The following is a 20,682-nucleotide window of genomic DNA, read 5'->3' on the forward strand; positions in this document are numbered from 1 at the left end:
TTGTTGTACCTCAGTACCCCAACACTGTGTGAAAGAGAAATACCCAGCAAATAGTATCAAATGAATAAATATGCCCCTCTTTTTCTTCTGGGTAAATCATATACATTTTTTTTATTTCTGAAATTAGAATACAATTACAACATTTCTCTCTTTCCTTTCCTGCCTCCAAACACTACCACTCCCCATAAATACACACACACACGCACGCACACACTCAAATACTTGACCTTTTTCCCGTTATTATCACATGCATATATATGCACATATATACATGAATATATATTCCTAAATATAACCCGTTTGCTCTGTATAATGTTACTTGCATGGTGTTTTCAGGACTGTATTGGCACTAGGCAACTAATTATTGTGCTCTTCCTTGGGGAAGATCATGTCTCCACTCCCAGCTTTCCTCAGTTGCCTGGAGTTCTCTGTGTAGGGTAGAGAGGTCTTGTGGGGCTTTTCCAGTCCACTTTGGCAGGTCCATTGGTGTTGTCCTTGGCAGCTCAAGTGCAGGCAGTCATGTTTGTGAGACTTTATGGGTGTAGGTTCTGACATTACTAGGAGATACAGTCTCACAGCAAACTCCCAGATCATCTGGCTCTTATAATCTTTCCACACCCTCTTCTGCAATGTTTTCTGAGCCTCGGATGTGGGAGTATTTTGTATTCATTGATACTGGGCTCCACAAGTCTGCATTTTGATTGGTGGTGGTCTATCCATAGTGGTCTCCATCAGTTCCAAAGAGAGGTTTTCTTGATGAAGGGTAGAGACTAGATTTCCCTGTGGGTAAAAGAACAACTGTTAAGGATTGTTGTTAGGGTGATGATGGTTTGGTAAAGGAGCCACTGTAGATTCTCCTCCAGTAACCATGACATCACCACCGAGAAGTTATCTAGGTTTTCAGTACCTGGCATGCTCTTTGTCTTGTCGAGTGGGGTCTTAGCTCCAATTAGAGAGCATTTTTATCAGTGTCCAGCTATCCACTGTGTTTAATGGGTGATCTTTTACCTACATATTATCTTGAAATGTATAAAATGGCTCTGTCTGGGGGTTTTCTTAACTTGGTTGAATTTAATTATGTACTATTCTCCTGTTTGGTGCTTACTTATTTGTTTGTTTTTTTATTACTGGTGAGATGGCCTTACTATGAAGCCATGCAGCTCAGGCCTGACCGCAAATCTGAGACCCTCTTGACTCAGCCTGCTGGATTTCAGGTACATACACTGTCTTATGTGCATAGTTAGGGTTGCTATTGCTGAGATAAAACACTATGACCAAAAAAACTTGGGGAGAAAAGCATTTAATTAGCTTCCATATAGTAGGCCATTGAGGGAAGTCATGGCAGAAACTCAAACAGGGGGGAAAAAAAGAAAAACTGGAGGTAGGAGCTGATGTAGATGTCAGGAAGGAGTGTGGCTTACTTGCTTGCCCTCCATGGTTTGTTCAGCTCACTTTTTTTTTATAGAATCCAGGACCACCAGCCCAGGGGTGGAACTTTCCAAAATCGACTGTGCCCTCCTCTACCTATCACTAATTGGTGCGGGAAAATTGTCTGTATTCTGTCAATCATGCTTTAAATAAACGCTGATTGGCCAGGCAGGAAGTATAGGTGAAAAAAACCAGACAGAAAGTAAAAATGATACAATGAGAACAGGAAAAATCTGGGAAGGAGGAAGTTGATTCCTCCCAGTCCTGCACAGATCACCAAGGAAGCAGGATGTGACCTGCCGGCTGGAAAAGGTACTGAGCCAGATGGCTAAAATAGATCGGAATAATGGGTTAATATAAGTTACAAGAACTAATAAGAAGCCTGACCTAATGGGCCAATCAGCTTTATAACTTATAGAGATCTCTGTGTGATTTTCTCTGGGACTAAACTGCTGGGGAACTGGGCAGGACAGAATCCCCCAACAAACAAGTAGCCACCCCCTTCATGTTACAATTAATTTTTTTAAAAAAATGTCCTATATGGCTTACCTGCAACCCAATCTTATAGAAGCTTTTTTTTTTTTCTCCAATTGAGGTTCCTTCCTCTTGGATGCATATAGCTTGTTCAAGTTGCCCTAAACTATCCAGCACCCACCCCACAACCCCCACTGCTTTCCCTCTTAGACTTTTTCTAGGGTAGTCCGGTTTCTCACGCCAGCTGACCACCATCTCCTTGGCCGCTCCAGCTCTAATTACCCTAAGGGCAAATGCAATCCCTGGCAGGGACTTTCAAAATAAGCCTAAGAACACACAGCAACCAATAAACTTGGATGAAGACTGAAATAATGCTGTTTTTCCAAGTGACTCTGTTGAGGTAGCAAGCACTAATTGTACAGATACAAATATTGAAATCTGAGTATCAATGAGCCTGAAGTTTTGACTGCAGTCATAGGAGCGTGGAGAGTCAGTGAGGTACAGAACGCGGCCACTGTTTCCTCAAAAGGTTTGCATATGGCCTTGGCAGCTTGTTCTCATTTAAATGACTTCACAAACCATTTCCTCAAATAGCGACAAAGTCAGTTTTAGCATATATGTGATTATCACAGATTTCTGCCTTAGATGATGAATTAATGAAGTTGAATTTTCTTTTGCAAACCTGCACTCCTGGATAAAACCAAGGGCAGCGGGATTTTTGCTGTTTTGTTTTTACTTTTGTTTATTTCGTTTGAAAGTTTATGGCTTCAATACACAGCAACATCGTAAAATTAGAACCGGGAAGCAAAGCTCCAAAAATGTCTGAAAAGAAATATTTAGCACCAAGCATATACATTTAACATTCAAAATTCTTACTCTGCATTTCCTACCGACAAGTTGTCTTACCAGGAAAAAAAGAAGAAAAGAAAAGAAAAAAAGCTGGTGGGGGCCCTGAAGAAGCAGGAGTTGGCGTACACACCAAAGCCTCTACAAATGTATTACTGTTGTTTGGGGAGGGGGCTCCACATATCTCCCGAAGATTATGGCTTTTAGGCACGCACACACAGTTATTCATAGCACGCATGGCTATGGGGGACCATCCCCCAGCATGCACACTCATGCATCCCATGTCACATGGGCTGGCTGGTTCCACATGTGTCATTAATTGTCAAGAATGCTGCTCAGAGCTGGCTGATCGGAAGATAGGCAGTGCAAAGGAACAGGATTTGAGACAGCCCAGGGTTTCCTCTTCAAGTAGGTTTAAAACATTTTTTTTTTCGCTCTCTCTCTCTCACTAACTTCCTTCCTGTTCTAACTGCCGGTACTCAGAAGTCAGAGTTGACAGGCAGAGGTACCGGCAGAGACGCGAAGCACTGACTGTAAGTTGAATGCCTGAGGTGGGGGAGGCTGCAGGAGGGCGCAGAGCCATGCAGGAAATCTCAGAACCATGCTCCTGCCCTGCAGCAGATGAGCCCTTGCTGTCTTTAAGAAGGCTGGTTCTTTAAAACAAACTTCACGATAAGAAGTGCTAACGAGACCGCTGGAGCAGAAAAGGGGAAGTCGGGGCTGGGAATGGTAGACAAGCTGGAGGAGGTAGCCGAGTACCCTGCTAGGAGAATGTTCTAGAGAAGGGCTCTGGGAATACCTGGGATCCGGGCGGGGGTGGTGCACAGAGCTGTTTCCTTGCTTGGCAGGAGCTGGAATTTACCAAGCTCAGGAAAAGAAAAAGCTGTACCTCCGCGTTGATATGTACTGTGCTGGTGGATAATGGGTTGTGCTGGGGTGGGGCTATGCGGTTTCCTGTTTTTAAGCACACTTTAAAGAGAATGTTTGAGAAGAGAAAAAAAATATGGTTCCAAGCTGTCAAGTACTAAGGCATTAGCAAAAGCAGGGGATTAAATTCCTGCAGTGGGATGGGCAGAAACATAGTCACTGTTACTGCCCTAAACAAAACAGCCTTTCACACCAGGGAGAACTAAAGGGAGCCCAAAGATACAGGGAAGGGTGTTGGACAGAGAGAGGCTAGGAGAAGCTAAGAGGGCTCAACCATGAACAGGGTCAGTGGGCCTTCGGGCTATCATGGCCTGAACTTTGGCCTCATTAGAAGTGCTTTCAGGATGACTTGACAGGCCTTCCTCTCCTTATCACCTCCCAGGCAGCCTGTCCTAACATCCCCCCCATTTGGGGTAAACTGTGATGTGGCTGAGAGAAACCCTGAGCAGTTCCTCACTGCCAGTGAGAGAGGTAGACTACAGGAAGCTCCCTACGAGAGCCTCCCCAAGTCAGGGTTGGCTGGGAACTGCTCGCCAGCAGGTGCCATCCATCTTGTCATTTCTAAGAGTATTTCCCTGCCAATTTCAAATACAGCACAGTTTAGTGACAAAATCAGCTTATTCTTTTGGGAGGCCTGAGTCTCTGATAGACTGAGGATCCCCCTCCATCTCCATGGCCCAGACTCAGCTGGTGAGGAACAACCATGGCTACACGGCCTCTGCCTCACGGGCATCTCCCAGCCCTTGGAATTTGGTCGCTCGCCATTTTGGGGACCATGGGTCTGTCCCTAGGGAAATAGACTCTGAGTAGTCTCACAGCGTTGTTTGCACTGGAAGCTCGGAACAACAGAGTTATTCTGAGGGGAATTTATGGGAATATAATATGTGACTAACTTCAGCTAGCAGGAAGGAGGAGTCCTGTGGGGAGAAAATTATGCAGAGAGAAGACAGCCAGCATTGGCTCAGAGCCCTCTGTGTGCCAAGCTTGGTATTGGGAAACTCAACATTTTCATACTGAGCAAATGGAGACGATTACTAAGTCACGATTACTAAGTGTTCGGTAGTTCAGCTGAAGTCATGTAGCGGGTAGGGTGAAGGAACCGGTAGCCTTGGGAAATGTCCATGGAAGCGGGTTTCTCTACGCCCGTGTGTGGAGTGCCTTTGTTGGTTGGGCAGAACACTCTCTTATGAACTGTGCTGGTGGGTGGTGGAGTGGAGTAAAGTCTACAGTGGCAGGTCCCAGGTCTCACTTGCTCATGGACCATCATGAGTACTTTCACCCATACAGCAAGCTCTTACCAATTTGTTCTCTGTTGATAACGCTTTGATTGCCTCAACCAAGGCTGGCTAAAACTCCACCAGGTCTTTGAAGCTTCAGGGTTCTAATAACCTAAGTTTGACCGGCCACGAAACTGTCTTTGACTTCTAATGTTTCATTCATTTAAAACCTTGGGGAATATGTTGTGTTGTGTTACTCAAGGCTAGTTTTTTTTTTTTTTTTTTTTTTTTTTTTGCCTAGTCATGGCTTCCATAGCACAGCTGCCTTTGAAGACTGTTTTAAAGTATTATTTGGGAAAGAAAAGTTTCGCAGGGTGGGCAATTGGAGAAACACCGTAAATCTTAGTCTTATCTCCTTCTGCACCAAAATACAGGGCTGGAAAAGCATGCTAGGAATGCAGAGGCAGGAAGTAATAAGCTGTTTCCCTCAGGAAGGGAAAGGTGAAACTGTTTCTGAGGAGCCGTGGTACACACCTTTAACCATAGCATTTGGGAGGCAGAGGCAGGGGTTTCTCTGTGACTTCCAGGACTGCCCGGGCTACATAGTGCAACCCGGTCTGGGAGAAAAAAAGGAAGGGGTTGGATTTTTTAAAATAGAGAAATAGAGAATTCGGTTTAAGAACTATGTCCTCTTCTGGACATAAGAGCCTTCACTGTAGCATACAAGAAGGGTCCCTCTCAGTCGCTAGCTTGGATCTTCGCATCTAGTTTTGAGTTTGGAATGTCCAAGCAGCTGACTTGGTAGAGAATGGCCTTTCAGTGTCAAGGAAGGGCCAAATCTTCCATTCAGCTAGGAATGCTGAAGGACTGAGGGTTATTCCAGAAGCAACCAAGAGGCCTTGTGGATGTCCCAGGAGATTGGCTGGGGTCCTGAGACCAGGCAGCAGCATCAAAGCCTACAGAGTCTTGATTAGCTGTGAGACCTGCAGTTTTCAGAAAGAACCCAGCTCTGCTCTGGGCCCTACCGGAAAATCCCCTGCTCCCATCCCTCCCCACCCCCACACCTCTCCCCCTTTCTCTAGTTGCTACCTCTTCCTTGTAGTGACTCAGATGTGCAGGGTAACACCCCAGGAGACCCAGCCTTTCCACCTACTTTAGTCGCCCCTGCATTTTGCTCCAGAGCCAGAGGGAGTTTCTCCATCCACTGCTCTGCATCCACTGACTCATCATTCAGAGCGAACTGGGGCTTCGGTCAGACAAAGGTTCAATAAACGAAGTCTAAGATGAAATTGTTACTGCGAGGTATTTCTAAAGAAATACGGTAGTTATCTTTGTAGTTTTACATTAGACTCCACTGATAAACAACCCTCAGAAGTCCCTGAACCTTGGCTCTCTTCCTTACTCCTCAGAAAAACGGACTACAGGTTGAGGAGAAAGGGCTGGACAGGATCAGTTTGTACTCAGGGGAAGCTTTCGGCACTTAGGCGTTACATACCGCAAAACATGTAGTGTCAGCAAGGGCAGCAAGGGAGGACAGGAGGAAAGGGATTAATGTTTATTAATATGCATTAATAATCTCCTGGCCAGATCTTCCCCTTTTCAGTGCCATCGGGGAGGACCAGTTTTTGCTTCATCATTGGCGGATGTTAGAAGCTCGCTTAGGGCCTGTAAGAAGTTCATTGCAAAGCCAGGCTTCGAGTAGGTCTACCTTCCTCGAGCCCACATTTTATCAAAGATGAAGGTCACTTCGCTAAGTTAACCAGGGGCAAGATTTATTTCCTACAAATGTAGAATCTAACAACTCATATGAAGCTATATTAACAGTCAGATGTGTGTGTATTGGCCCGAGGTTAAGCTGTGCTTACTAGTTTCTCTGGCCTTTTTCTGTGTCTGTAACATGAAGCCCCCTCACCGTGCCTGGTGGTTCCTTTCAATAGTCCCTGGGCTGCACCGAGCGTGGAATTGCTAAGTTTGGACTCAGAACAGCCCGGTAACTGTTTGTGGCTGTTTCTATGATAGTCTTTGTGACACAAAGAGCTTCAGGTAAAGAAACATGATTTACGTCTGAGGAGGAGGAAAGCAAGTTATATACAACTCAAAATGCAGCACCTTAAGGAAAGTCATATGGGATTTAAAGAGTTCAATGCTGGTATTGTTCTCTCATATTCACAAATGAGGTAAAGTTAGCAAAGAATAGCTCAGCCGTCACACTGAAGGGAGATACCTGCAGAGAGGCGGGGACTAGCGGGCCATCTAGGACCATGTGCCCTGGTCCCCATCTCTCAAGACAAGGAGCGTAGGGTCCTCAAGGCTGAAGTATGTGCCCACAGAGTTCACTTCGACAGAGGCGGGACCAACCTCCGTACGTGATGGGGCTGCTTAGTGTGGAGATAAACAGCCCCAGATCACACAGTCTCACCACAAGCCCACACTCATGAGCCGTGGATAGTACCTGATGTTCTCTGCTTCTGTATAGCCAACATTTGGGGTCAGTAAGTTCAGTCTTGACTTTGAGGTCCAATCTCAAGGATCCGGCAGGGCCTCGGGGGGAAGAATTTCCTCTGTAGCAATTAACTGTACTGCATTCATCAGAAGTTATAGGGCCAAGGTCACATTTCCAACCTGCAGTTCTTAGACCCTGATAAAGATTATGAAGGGCAGGCCAGGCCACGCGGTGGTGGCGCACACCTTTAATCCCAGCACTCAGAAGGCAGAGGCGGGCAGATCTCTGTGAGTTCGAGGACAGCTTGGTCTACAAAGCGAGTTCCAGGGGACAGCCAGAACTAAAACAGTGAAACCCTATCTTGAAAAACCAAACAAACAAAAAACGAAACAAAACAAAAAAGATTATGAAGGGCTTCAGAATCCATGAGTCTATGAGCTAAAAGAATAAAAAATCATGTCTTTCTCTATTCTTTTTCTCTTTGGACTAAAGACCATGATGTCTGTCATATTTTTCAAGAGTTGCTTATTTTTATTTTTATGTTCATGACTGTTTTGCACACATATTTGTGTGTGCACCCCAGAAGCAAGAAGAAGGTGACAGACCTTCCAGAACTAGAGTTACGGATGGTTATGAGCAGCCTAGGTGCTGGGAATCCAAACCAGGTCCTCTGTAGAGGCAGCCAGTGCTCGTAGCGACTGAATCGTCTCTCAGTCCCTGTTTATCACATTTTTAAGGGTCCCGTCATCTCCCTAAAGGGAAGGGCCACCATCAACCAGCTAGGTCTCTTGAGTGTGATGGAAGCCACCAGCTTCCCTTCTTTCCCTGCCTCTGGCCAGCATCGTACACGTCAGCATGCTCCGAAGTGAATCCTTTGTAAACCGTGGCTGCCCACCGACAAGTCTTAACCTCCTTTTTGTTTAAAAGGCTTCGGCTGAGTGCTGCCTTTGCTGTAATTTTGTGTTTATTACCATAATAATCATCTTTCCAGAGTGAGGAACTTTGGATCGGGGGTCTCGGATCTGTTTCTTATGCTATGATTATGTCAAATTATTGTAATTGGCTCTGAAATGCCCTCTTTTATTGCGCCAATTCCAGACACGGCACTTTGTCCTCCCCTCTTCAACTTCTTCAAAAAGTTGTCTTGGTTTTATGAAATGTTTATGTTTGCAATTACAAAAATATAAATTGTGTCAGATTTAATAATAAGACAGAAACACAGATGATGGAAGAATTGATTTGGCAAAGGTCACATAGAAGTTTACAAGTCTTATGCCAGACCATCCCTCACCTCCCCCCTCTCCCCCTCCATCTCCTTCTCTCTTCCCCTCTCCTGCCCCTCACTTTCTCCCCTCTCTCGCTCTCCCTCTCCTTCCCTCTTTCTCTTACTCTTTTCAAGAAGCTGACTCTAAGCTGAAGAATCACAGCTCTTGCAAGCTAATGAGGTCATCCTGAGCAGATGAACGGGTGCGATGTCACCATCTAACGGCCAGGCTTTCAGTGGGGAGCTATTGGGACAGAATGATATATTCCCAAAGGTTCTCGCTGTGCACTGGGCCACCCTTGTCCTTGTAAACAGCCTGATGCTCTGTCCGGTAGGTTGTGGACTCTCCACCATGCTCGTTTGCTAAGCTGCTATGGCCATCAGATGAGACTTGGCCTCTTCCGATTCGTCTTACCCAGCTTGCTTTTCACCTGCCCCTTGAGGCTTGTCTTTAAATTGTCCCCAGATTACAAGATCCACCCACTGCATCCTTCTTTGTTTTTCCTACCAGTTCATTCTATTTTTTCTCTGAGTGCTGTCCGGGATATGAGCTGGATTGGTCACTATGTTTTCCCTGCTGATCTCTGGAGTCTTGGCTTTGAGGGATGTGGTGCTGTGGTTCAAGTGAGACAGGGTTATCAGAAGAACTGTCCTACATGCTTCCTTTCTGTGGAGGAAACGGACCTGGGCATCGCAATGTGGCTTTCAGAGTTACTCAGGGCTTTGGTGTTTGCCCTGATGTTTTGCGGGAAGATGAATGCCGAGGTCCCTCATGTCTTTCACTGCCTTCCTCCATCTCACCCTCTTCTTCAACCCCTCTCCATACTCCCCCGTCATCTCTTTCTTTTGTTCCGTCAAACTTGCTTTAGTTCATCTCTATTTCCACATTATTTTTTTTCTTATCATATGAGTAACATTGAAACATGGAACTACTATCAAATTGGGCCATAAATTTCCTCCTTCCCAGAGAATTCCCAGACGTCCACCCTGTCACTATGGATGAGATGCAATAGATGATGTCTTCTAGGTTTGAGACTATGAGAAATGAAGGCTGTGCCCATGGGCAAGAGGAGATGAGAAGCTTGACACCCTTGCCCGGCACCTCCCAGGCAGCACCTCCCTTTGCCTCCGGGCACACACTGTCGAGTTCACTGCTCTGTGAGCCACACACTGTCGAGTTCCCCGCTACGTGACCAGGAATGAGTCCTGTTAACCCTCAGTTCTCAGTTTCCCAATGAGTCAGTGAGAACTGGACTATTTTACCTCTTAACTTTTGGGCTGTGAAAATCTGTATCTACAGACGCTCATCATCACTCACATGAGGATAATGTTACTACATCGCCTCCTCGTTTTTCTTTACACAACTCAAGTTAACGTAGACAATGATCAGAGTAGGAAAGATTCGTGGTCCACCCACAGGAGACCTTGTAGATGTGTTCAACCTGTTGACACTTTTATACAATGTCATCACGTGTAAACTTCATGATTGAGTCATACCGTCAAGTTGAAATTCTTTTTGAAAAACAAATCTCATTACTTTTTAACTAAGTTTATGAATTTTCTATTAAACCACACTCATAGCTAACCTGCAGTGTATAGACAGCACAAGATTACTAGAAATATAGAAAAATATAGTAAGGACTCAAAGAAACAGGGAGATTGGAGAAGGCCCCTCATAACATATTTGCACTTACGATTGTGCCGAGAGGAATTTGAGTCCTTTGCTACTTGGTGGCATGTCCAAAGAACACAGGATACACAGTGAAATAAATCAGTCAATGAAAATTATAAAATGCACAGCTGCACATGTATTATGTGCAGAAAAACCTAGGACTCAGTGTCTAGGACCCTCAAGCCATAATCAGCAGTGTGGGATGGGGCCCGCTTATGCATCCCAGGCAGGTGTCAGAGGTCTGGGTTTCCCCAGGTGTCACCTTTGAGATCTGGCTAATAGTCAATGAAAGAATAAGTTCATGAGAAGAAATCAGTCATTTGAGCGCAGATGCCCTGCCTGTGTCTGTCAGGCTCCATGGCCCAGACTGTATACTGGGAACAGCAAAGGAGCGAAGAGAGCTGGCATGATTGGTCACTGGGACTGTTCATTGTGCTGCTTCTCTAGAGTGTATGTTCACAAGTGAGTTATTTATTTATATAGTTTTGCTTCTCCAAAGAAAATTAAGTCACAGACATGGCTGGAAAGGTTACACGTTTCATGAACTGTGCTAAGGGGCAATTTAAAGATTCCCTGATGAGTGTAGATCTCCGATAAGGCAAGGGTGGCGCCAATAGCAACCCGACTGGCTAACGGACCATCATCCTATCTCTGAAACAAGGAGAAATCAAGATGACCGAGAAGGAGGCGCAGCCCCAGCTGGAGGAGGGAGACGATGACCTGGACAGCAAGCTCAATTACAAGCCGCCCCCTCAGAAGTCCCTGCAGGAGCTGCAGGAGATGGACAAAGACGACGAGAGCCTAACCAAGTACAAGAAGAGCCTGCTGGGAGACGTCCCTGTGGTAGCAGGTGTGTGCGCATGGGGAGGGCAGGGCAGGGCCTCCAGCGAGACAGCTCAGCTGTCACCCACAGTCGGAAGCCAAGGGCTACACGGTTAGGTGGGTGAGGCACTATTTATTCGTGCTGTCTAGGGTCGTGGGCTGTATAATTGAGCCTTCTCTGGAGACTGTGCGAGAGTCACAGGTGAGGCAGACAAAAATGACTCATCCACAAGGAGCACTTAGAATTTCAGACCACAACTACATCGCATTCTGGTCTCCGTCAGCCCCTAGGTTCTTCTCTCTTTTGGGAGTGTTTTTTAACTAGTCCTCTTTCTCTGTCTGTGTGTTTGTGTGTGTGTGTGTCTGTCTCTGCTACACACACACACACACACACACACACACACACTGTCAGAACAAAACATGGCGACAAGGCCTGAATAGGCAGTGTCTCGATATTTGAGACTTATAATTATAATTAAGATGAGTCTGTGTCTTAGTTAGCATCTTGGGATAAAGGGGTTGATTTATCTGACCCATGCTTCCACAGTCACAGTCTATCACTGAAGGAAGTCGGGTCAGGAACTCAGGGCAAGCACCTGGAGGCAGGAACTGATGCAAAAGTCATGGACAAAGGTGGCTTACTAGCGTGCTCCTCCTGGCTTGTTCAGTTTGCTTTCTTTTTTTCTTCCTTTTCCTTTTCTCTTTGTTTTATTTTTTTCAAGTTGTCCTGGAACTCACTCTGTAGACCAGGCTGGCCTCAGACTCACAGAGATCCGCCTGCCTCTGCCTCCCAAGTGCTGGGATTAAAGGTGTGCACCACCACCTTTGGTCTACGCCTGCTTTCTTATAGCACCCAGGAGCAACAGCCCAAGGGAAACACCCTCCATAACGAGCTAGGCCCTCCTACAGCAATTCTCAGTGAAGACAATACATTGCTGGTGTGTTCATGTGCCAGTCTGGTAGCGGCACTTTCTCAAGTGCGGGTCACTCTTCCGAAACGACTCTAGCTTGTGTCAACTTGATATAAAAGTATGCAAATTCCTGAATTAGAAAGATCACAATTCTGCCATTTCTACAGAGATCAATGCCAAGCATAGTGAATCTGCCATTCCCTTTCTATTGCTACTCCACATAGAGAAGTCATTTTCTCTTTATAGTCTCTTCCCTCATCCACAGCTTGAAACACACACATACACACATACACACACATACACGCACATGCACACACACACACACAACTATGCACACCACACATATGCCCTTTCCATATACTTACGTTTTCTCTTTAACCCTACAGACCCAACAGTCCCCAATGTGACCGTCACCCGGCTTAGCCTTGTTTGTGACAGTGCACCAGGACCAATCACCATGGACCTTACTGGTAAGTGAACACATCCCTACTGTTCAGAGGGGTCTAATATGTCACAGGGACAGCTTTGTCTCCAATCCCCTCTGGAGAAAATCATTAAGGTGGCTTTGGAAACATACATGCTGGGATCAGTCTGCAAACCATTGCATTCTGGGTGTCCACTGCTTGCCATGTGTAATGAAAAATCCAGCTCCAGACTCAATGTAATGGAGCAGTTGAGAGTTATACACTTCTTGTGTGTATATACATGTGTGTATTTGCATACTATTAGGATTCCAAATTCATGTACATGTGAAGAGTGCAGAGTGCATGTGTGTACATCCATGTGGAGGCCGGAAGTTAACCTCAGGTATCATTGCTCGTGGTCTCTCACCTGGGCTTGTGTGTCTGGCCGGAGAGCCCCAGGGAAGGGATCTGCCTGTCTCCATTTCTCCAGAGCTACCATGCCCAGCTTTATTTATTTGGAGGGATTATTTAGTTCTGAAACTTTTTTTACCATGGGTTCAGGAGTCAAACTCGGGTCCTCATGCTTGCATGGCAAGGATGTCCCTGTCTGAGCCTTCTCCCCAGCCTCCAGTTATTCACCTCTGACATGTCTACTTGTATGGCATTTACTGCCTCTCTGTGCTTCCATGTGATAGAAGCAGCTGTTCCCACAGGAAAGACTGCAGATGGAAATGTTGATTTACACTGCGCCCGCCAGGGCTTGCAGGTTTAGATGGTCTGAAGGCCAGCAAAGGCCCTAATCCCCTCCCAGCTATGATCTGAGAAGAGGAACCCCCCAAGACCACCTGAGTAACAATAGATATTCCCCTGCTCAACACACTCAAAGCTTAAAGTTCCATACCTTAAACAAGTTCTCCTACAAAGAACAAACAAACAAAAGTATTCATTTCACCCTTTGTGTTCTTCTTTAGGCAGTGTCTCAAGGACATGGGCATAGACAGGGAAGTTGGGCTTCATGGAAAAATAGGCGCCTGCTGGGGGGGTGAGAAGAGGGTCAGAAGCCAAACTAGGGGCATCAAAGGTAGATCTGCAGGGGGAAGGCTGCTGCCGGGTTCAAAGTTTCACCGAAGCAAAGGAAAGCACAACTCTGGGGCTGTCAGTTCAACGGCAGTTCCCTCTCACAGGCCATGTGCGCTTTACCTTATATGGAGTCTTCTGTCAGAGGGAGGAAATCAGGGCCTGAGAAGACAGGCTTCCTGTTCAACTGAAATCAGTAGAGCAGACATCGCATGAACGCGTGCACACACCACACACACACACACACACACACACACACACATGCTCACTCTCACGGCCCCACGTTGCTGCATCTCTCCAGGACAGAAACAGGCTGTCTCTCACCCAGGTACAGCTGTCAGTTGGGAAGTGTAGGTCAGACAGTGCTGAGGGCGAGCTCAGGGGATGAGAACACTGCCTGGAAACTCTGTCTTTGAAACCTCGAATCTGGTTTTCTGTCCTAGGGAAGAAAGCTGCTGAGCCGAAGCCATGCAATCATGTTTGTGAAGTGAAATCTTTATCCAAAGCTGTGTGAAACACATACATGTACAGACACACATGCACACTCACAGACACACATACATATGCACACATACACACAGAGACTTGTACATATACACATAGATACATACATGTACATACATGCACACACACACATACATGCCCATACAACTAAACTATAAGGAATGTATGGAGGAAAGAACAAAACAGCATAGTCTTCCCAAGCAGGGCCCAGGGTTTAAAGGCAGTTCTCAGGATCATGAACCCTAAAGCTGTTACAATTTAAATGATCTTCCTTAAGGAAAATAAGATGATATGACATTGTAAATGTGAGTCCAATAAGCTCAAAATGAGAACCAACATAAATAATCATAAAATTAAAAAGCAGTTTTAAAGCTATAATATACCATATATTACAAATTGGCAATAATAATACTACTATCAATTATATGGAAGGAAAGTCTCATGAAGACATATGAATTTTATGAAAGCCAATAGCTGATGCTCTTATATAGTTTTTTCTCATATTTCTTTAAGAGAAACGTTCACATCTTCATCTGGCTATGGATATGCATGAAGTTTTCAATAGAAAGAATATTAACTCACTTTCCTTTAGAGTGGTCGGTTGATTGACACTTTTTTGTTACTGACAATAATAAAAAGTATTTATCTTCATCAGGACTAATTGGAAGTTATGGGAAAAAATTTATCTTCACAACTAATTATAAAGTTTGTATATTTTTGGCCTTGGTCTCAAACGTTTAGGAGAACTCTTTACCATGTTACTATGTTTTTTTTAATAACTGAACTATAAAATTCCAGGCAGTATAGGTGTGTGTGTGTGTGTGTGTGTGTGTGTGTGTACACTAATCTCATATGCTATCTGAATTAATATCCTTTTGAATCATGCAACCCAGAAGGGCCAAACAGAAGGCTCTGAACCTTGGCTTTCATTCTTTATGTAGCAGCTCCTGAGGATATTAACTATCTAAACCCTCTTCTATAGGTGACCTCGAAGCCCTCAAAAAGGAAACATTTGTGCTAAAGGAAGGTATTGAATACAGAGTCAAAATTAACTTCAAAGTAAGTATCTGCCACATGCGCTCGCCCCTAACTTTCCATCTCCTGCGCAAATGTATTGGTGCTCTCTTGTTGTCGCTACTGATTTTGGTGGTGGTTGCTGCTGTCCTCCTTTTCCCAGCTTGGGTCTGAAATAACCTTTTCTTACCTCTGAGCTCTTCCTGTGGGGATCCACCCTCGCTTCCCGAACCTTTTCCCTCCAGGACACCTCAGCCTCTCCATCCTCCACCACCCTCTCTCAGTGCCCCGACACGTCCACGAGGCACACACTACTGTGCTTTGCTCCATTTCCCTCTTACAGAACCTAAGCAAGCAGGGGCAAGTCAAAAGTGTGTGCCTCTTCCTTCCACTACGTCACACAGCTTTGTAAGTGGTAGGTCTTTGTGGATATATGTTACAAATAAATGGTTCATTGAAAAGGAGAAGAAAACAGGATGCTCCAACTACTCAATTATCCTTCACATCCGGGAATCACGGCCCTTACAGAGTGGCTGGGAATTTCAGTGGCATTTGTAAAGCAGGTGAGCAGATAATCTAGCAAAACTAAGCCAGAAGGAAGCTCCCGGCTCATGAATAGACATACAGCCCAGTGAGTAACTACAGTTCCCAGAAAAATAACCTTGACTTTGGAAGAAAATAAGCGAGAGACATACTGTTTTGCATTTCAGAGTTTGCTTGCCTTGGCTGCCACCCATTCCCACTCAGTCATGTTCTCCAGGGCTCCACCAGGGGACTCTCCATCTGCTCCCTCTGTTTGCACTCTGGGCCCACCTTTCTCCTGGGTGCAGGATATGATTCAAGGTGGCCAGACAGCCACTCTCCACCACACGCTAAAATGCCTAAGGTCTTGCCATCCTGTAAATATTTGCTCACTCCTACACAGCCATCGCTTGACCTGCGGATGGCATTGCTTCCTGCCATATTGTTTATTACCAGAGCTCCTGGGATGTTGGGAAAGCCTCATATCTAAAGCCCCTAGAACGGCTTCCCATCCGTCCAGTGGTTAATCATCTGCACTATTGTGCTGTTAGTTTAGGAAACCTGTTAGTTAGTTACAAATGAATCCATCCAGTAGATTTTGACTGACTAAGAAGATGAGGGGAGGTCAATGGGTGTAGGTGAGTCTAGAGCTGTCGGGCTGTGTATCGGACACAGAGGGCCCTCCGAGTCCAGCCCACTTCTGGTTTGCCCCGGTTTCCGTCAAGATCAATATCACTCCCTTTGTTACTCAAGCAAAGGTGAATCCGCCTATAGCTTGTTCCCGCTTGGAGCTGCAGTTAGAAGGAGCCCAGACCACAGTAAAGAGCAATTCAAAAGCAATTTAAATCTTTCCTGACATTTCATGGCAAACATTCAAGGGAAACACATTTATAATACTAGTCACCTACAAGCCTCCAGCATTCTGTTTCTCTCCATGTTCTTTTTCTTATCCTGAAGGTGACAATGCCCTAGAACCCTGACCTAGGGTGATTCTTTGGATCCCCACCCCTGTACTCTGCCTCTTAAGGACATGAAGTACCTTTGACTTCCACAGTCTTTAGTGTCCTGTAACCAAAACTTCTTGCTTTGGGAGTTGGGAGATCCAGAGGAGAGGGGACATGGGCAGAAGAGGGTACTATATAAATATCCATCTGTTTTCTTCCCTAAATATGTTTCTATGGAGCGGTTTCTCTGGGGAGCACCGAGGTGACGAAATTCACGCTTGTCTATCTCACCATCAAGAGAGTGAATGACAGCCCTAGAAGTTTGGTTTTAACTGTTGCGCCCTCCATATGTACAGAGAGAGACAATATTATTGACAGGGAAAATTATTGAAGGTGCTTTAATTTTTCTGCTGGTGAAAGTTCCCCAAGCCCTTCAGTTCATGACTCAGCGTCCTCTTTAACTTGTTTGCATAGACATGACCACTGTGAAAGACTCACGGGCAGCCTAGTTCAGGCCCAGGTACAATGAGTCATGGAAAGCAAAATGCCAGGCTGCCTGCAGCTCCACTCCCTCCCGGGGATTTTCACTGGGTATCTAGGGAAAGCAGCAGTGTCGTAGATAACGTACGCGGTGAGAGAACCTGGACGTGCCTGCCGGGTACCAGTAGGCTTCATACATTATTTATGGGGTGGGTGTTTTGGTGTGGCCACAGCCTTCCCTCTAGATTCCCATCTCAGTTATGCAGCCTCCCCCAGGCCTGACTTTCCATTACCGCTTTTCTGCCTGTTGTTTGTTTTTCATAGGCGAGGTGGATCATTTCTGGGGATATGGTGTCCACAGACTTACATCGAATTTTCCATTGGTATTTTCATAACCTTCCCTGAGACCAGGACAGTGTTTTTGCTCGCAGCATTAAGAAGAAAGGGCTAGAAACTATTGCCCAAGCCACTAAGGAGGGAGAGATATGGTGAAGAATGCTGAGACAATGTTTTAATTATCATTCTCCCCAAAAGCAATTAAATCAAGAAATATTACATATCAAGCATGCATTGGCAACATGAAGTCTTGCGATTGGGTCTCTCCACTTTCTGAGAGAAACACACTGACTTGATACAGGAGCTCTCAATCTATTTAACTAAATGGGATGGGCAGGAAATATTAGGAAAAAAAAAACCAGAAAGGGTCTTTAATCTGAATTGTCCGGGGGCTTCTGACCCACAGGTGAACAAGGATATTGTGTCGGGCCTGAAGTATGTTCAGCACACATACCGGACTGGCATGAAAGGTAAGAGTGCCCCAAACTTCTCACTGGTATTTCTGCCCCAGGCTTAGAACAACCTTTGGTTATAAGCTCACGAGAGCTGGATGGAAGACATAGGCAGATGGCATGGTACACAGATAAAGTTACACAGGTACGTCAGGCCTAGACGCTGAGACCGGCATTTAGGGTGCCAGGTTCGGGTAAGGCAAATCACTGGCCTTCAGCATTCAGAATCTGGAATTCAAGTTTGTTACTCATTTATACAAGGGGAGGGTCACCAAGATAAATTGAGGCAAAGGCCATAAAGTACTTGTCAAAGTGGAAGGAATAACCCGCTTAGTAAAGTGTTTGCATGAAGACTCATGTTTGAGGCCTGAGAACTCCTGGAAGCAAGCCAGTATGGTGGCATGTGTTTGTAATCCCAGCCTGGAAAGGCAGATACTGTGGGGGGCCCTGGGCATTACTAGACGGCCAGCAGAGACTAATTGATGAGTTTGAGACCAGTGAGAAAGCTCCATCTCAAACAAAACACGGCAGATATTACTTGGGAAGAACACCTGAGGTCAGCTTCTGCCCTGCATGTGTGCACGCACACACACTCATACACACACCAAATATTCAAAAGCACAAACAGTCTACAGTGTAAAACCATGACAGAAAGACAAGAAAGACCTGTCCAAGGACTGCGTGTTGGGGTGAGCCTCAGGGGTTCCATAGGGAGGAGGGACAGAGAGGTGGTGTTTGATATCTTAACAAAGAAATGGGAAAACACTTCTTTCTAGGGCGGAGAAAAAGTAGTATAATGTAATATTCCCTCCGCTATTATTCTGGACACCCCTTGGGCAGGAACATAATCCAGACACATCCACACAGCCTTCCTGGCCTGTCTTCCTTTCTGCACCAGGCATGTACACAAGATAACATAGCTCAGTCCCCCAAATCAACAAAGGAGCCAGGAGAAATTATTATTTGATGACTTCAGGACAGAAAAATCAGTCTCTTAAATTCCAGAGAAGATCAAGGACCTGAGAAACACTGACTGGCTGGCTAATACCTGGCCTCATGAAAACTCAGCTCAATTTGCTATTTCCTTTGGGCCCAGAGGCTGTGCTGACTCACTGCAGCCAGCAGCCTGTGGCAGGTGTGCAGCTGGGCCTCCAAACTGCGCGGCAATTACAAGGCCAGCTGTACCCTGCCCCGCAGCTACTCACTGCCGGTTAAACTTCTGACGTCCAGGTGTTCTGAACTCAGACCCAGCAGTCCCCTCAAGCCTGTTCTTCAATTGACCCCTCCCATCTCACATTTGAATTCCTAAATTCTACCTATTCTGACCACCAAATGGTACAGTAACCCCCTCCAACTAAGATGTCCTTAGAATGCTTTCAGACAAGGAGTCCTTAAAGTCCATTACATAGAGAAAGAAAGAAGGCCCCACGTGCTGCAGGGAGCTCTGAGGGAGACTGAGGCCTGACTGTCTGCCCATTTTAGTGGTTCAATCTGCTATGGCCCTGTGTGGAGGCGTCACTTCTCCCCCCCCCCCTCCGCCCAGTGACTTAAGTTATTAATACTCTGGCTTAATCATCAGAATTGACTCTGATACTTTGATACTTTTTTAAAGACTGGCTTTTGGCTCCCATGGGTTACTGAACCTTGGTCTCCATTATGGGGAATGGCAAAGTAAATCACATTTTTTTTTTAAAGAATTTTGGGTTTTAAAATGCTTGAATATCTGTCCAGAGGGATTATTTGGTCTTTAAGACAAGATCCTGTGCATACAGTCAAACTTGGTCTTGAGTTCCTGACTCAACCTTCCTGGTTCCAGAAATGCAATCATGCACACCTGGCTTAATTTTAAGAAAAAAAAATGCCCCAGGGAAATTGCTGTTTGGCCAGGCTTGGGCACTGTTGCTTTGGACTTGTGCCCACGTAAGCTGCGCTCTCGGATCCCCCATTTTCAGCTTGCTTTTCTGTTGCCCGAGTCTCACACTAATGGCCCGTTCTTTCCTCCTAGTGGATAAAGCTACATTCATGGTTGGCAGCTATGGGCCCCGACCAGAGGAGTACGAGTTCCTCACTCCAGTGGAGGAGGCTCCCAAGGGCATGTTGGCCCGAGGCACCTACCACAACAAGTCCTTCTTCACTGATGACGACAAGCAGGACCACCTCACCTGGGAATGGAACCTGGCCATTAAGAAGGACTGGACAGAATGAGCGCGTCTGTCTGTTCCTCCGCTACCTTCCCCGCCAGAAGGATTCTCCCAGCCGGGTCAATCATGGTCTCCCTCCTTCCTCCCTGCTGACAGCTGGATCCACTCTATCACACACACACACACACACACACACACACACACACACACACACACACACACAGCCTCCTCATTGATGTGTTTTCTCTCACTCCATTCTTAAAGCGTGTCCCCACAGATGAGACTTAAAACCTAGGCTTTACCCCAGCGTGTTCCCTCCGACTTGCTTCCCCTCAGCAGGGCCAGAGTTTCAGAGTTCTCTGTCTCATTTAGCGTCCTCCCCTTTTCTTCCGATGCGAGTACTCAATGCCAGGGAACAGCAAGCTGTCATGAACGACCCCTTCGCCTTCTGTTCAGAAGCTCATTCTTGCCCCTAGGTTCTTCTGGTTCCATGATTCTGTGGGGGGCTCTTTGTTTGTGGGAGACACTGTAAACAACACAAAAGGAAAAGAATAAAGTAACTGTTTGTGCGACTGAGAACCTCATTCCCTTCGTTTTTCCTTCAAGCAAATATGGTACCAGAAGGCTCGCATCTTACAGATGGGGCATTGGTAAGATCTGTAGTACTGGGCATGTATAATATCCTTGCCAACAGGTTGTTACAATATAATGGCCAGTGAGTGTAGGTAATCCAGAGTGGCCATTCTAAATTTCATTTTATATATATAATATATATATTATATATATATAAAATATATAATAATA

General features: G+C 45.7%; 1 protein-coding gene and 1 long non-coding RNA gene across 3 annotated transcripts; one reads left to right on the plus strand and one right to left on the minus strand.

Annotated features, from left to right (window-relative positions):
- Positions 1-219: 219 nt before the first annotated feature.
- On the minus strand, positions 220-3,802 carry LOC125399153 (uncharacterized). The gene is made up of 2 exons (XR_007231631.3): positions 3,548-3,802; positions 220-780 (listed from the first exon to the last, which is right to left on the minus strand). It is a non-coding gene; the product is annotated as an uncharacterized LOC125399153 (long non-coding RNA).
- On the plus strand, positions 3,012-20,457 carry Arhgdib (Rho GDP dissociation inhibitor beta). Of its 2 annotated transcripts, none has more exons than XM_048432462.3 (6): positions 3,012-3,156; positions 10,933-11,121; positions 12,391-12,474; positions 14,972-15,048; positions 17,692-17,755; positions 19,743-20,457. In XM_048432462.3, the coding sequence occupies exons 1-6, from the start codon at positions 3,021-3,023 to the stop codon at positions 19,940-19,942; spliced, it is 750 nt and encodes a 249-aa protein (XP_048288419.2). In that variant the 5' UTR covers positions 3,012-3,020; the 3' UTR covers positions 19,943-20,457. The 2 variants fall into 2 exon arrangements, with proteins under 2 accessions (XP_048288419.2, XP_085543396.1); XM_085687270.2 differs by having other exon boundaries at positions 3,149-3,281.
- Positions 20,458-20,682: the final 225 nt, after the last annotated feature.

Source organism: Myodes glareolus, chromosome 3 (genome assembly GCF_982192425.1).
Source record: "Myodes glareolus chromosome 3, mMyoGla1.1, whole genome shotgun sequence".
In the NCBI taxonomy this organism is placed as follows: domain Eukaryota; kingdom Metazoa; phylum Chordata; class Mammalia; order Rodentia; family Cricetidae; genus Myodes; species Myodes glareolus.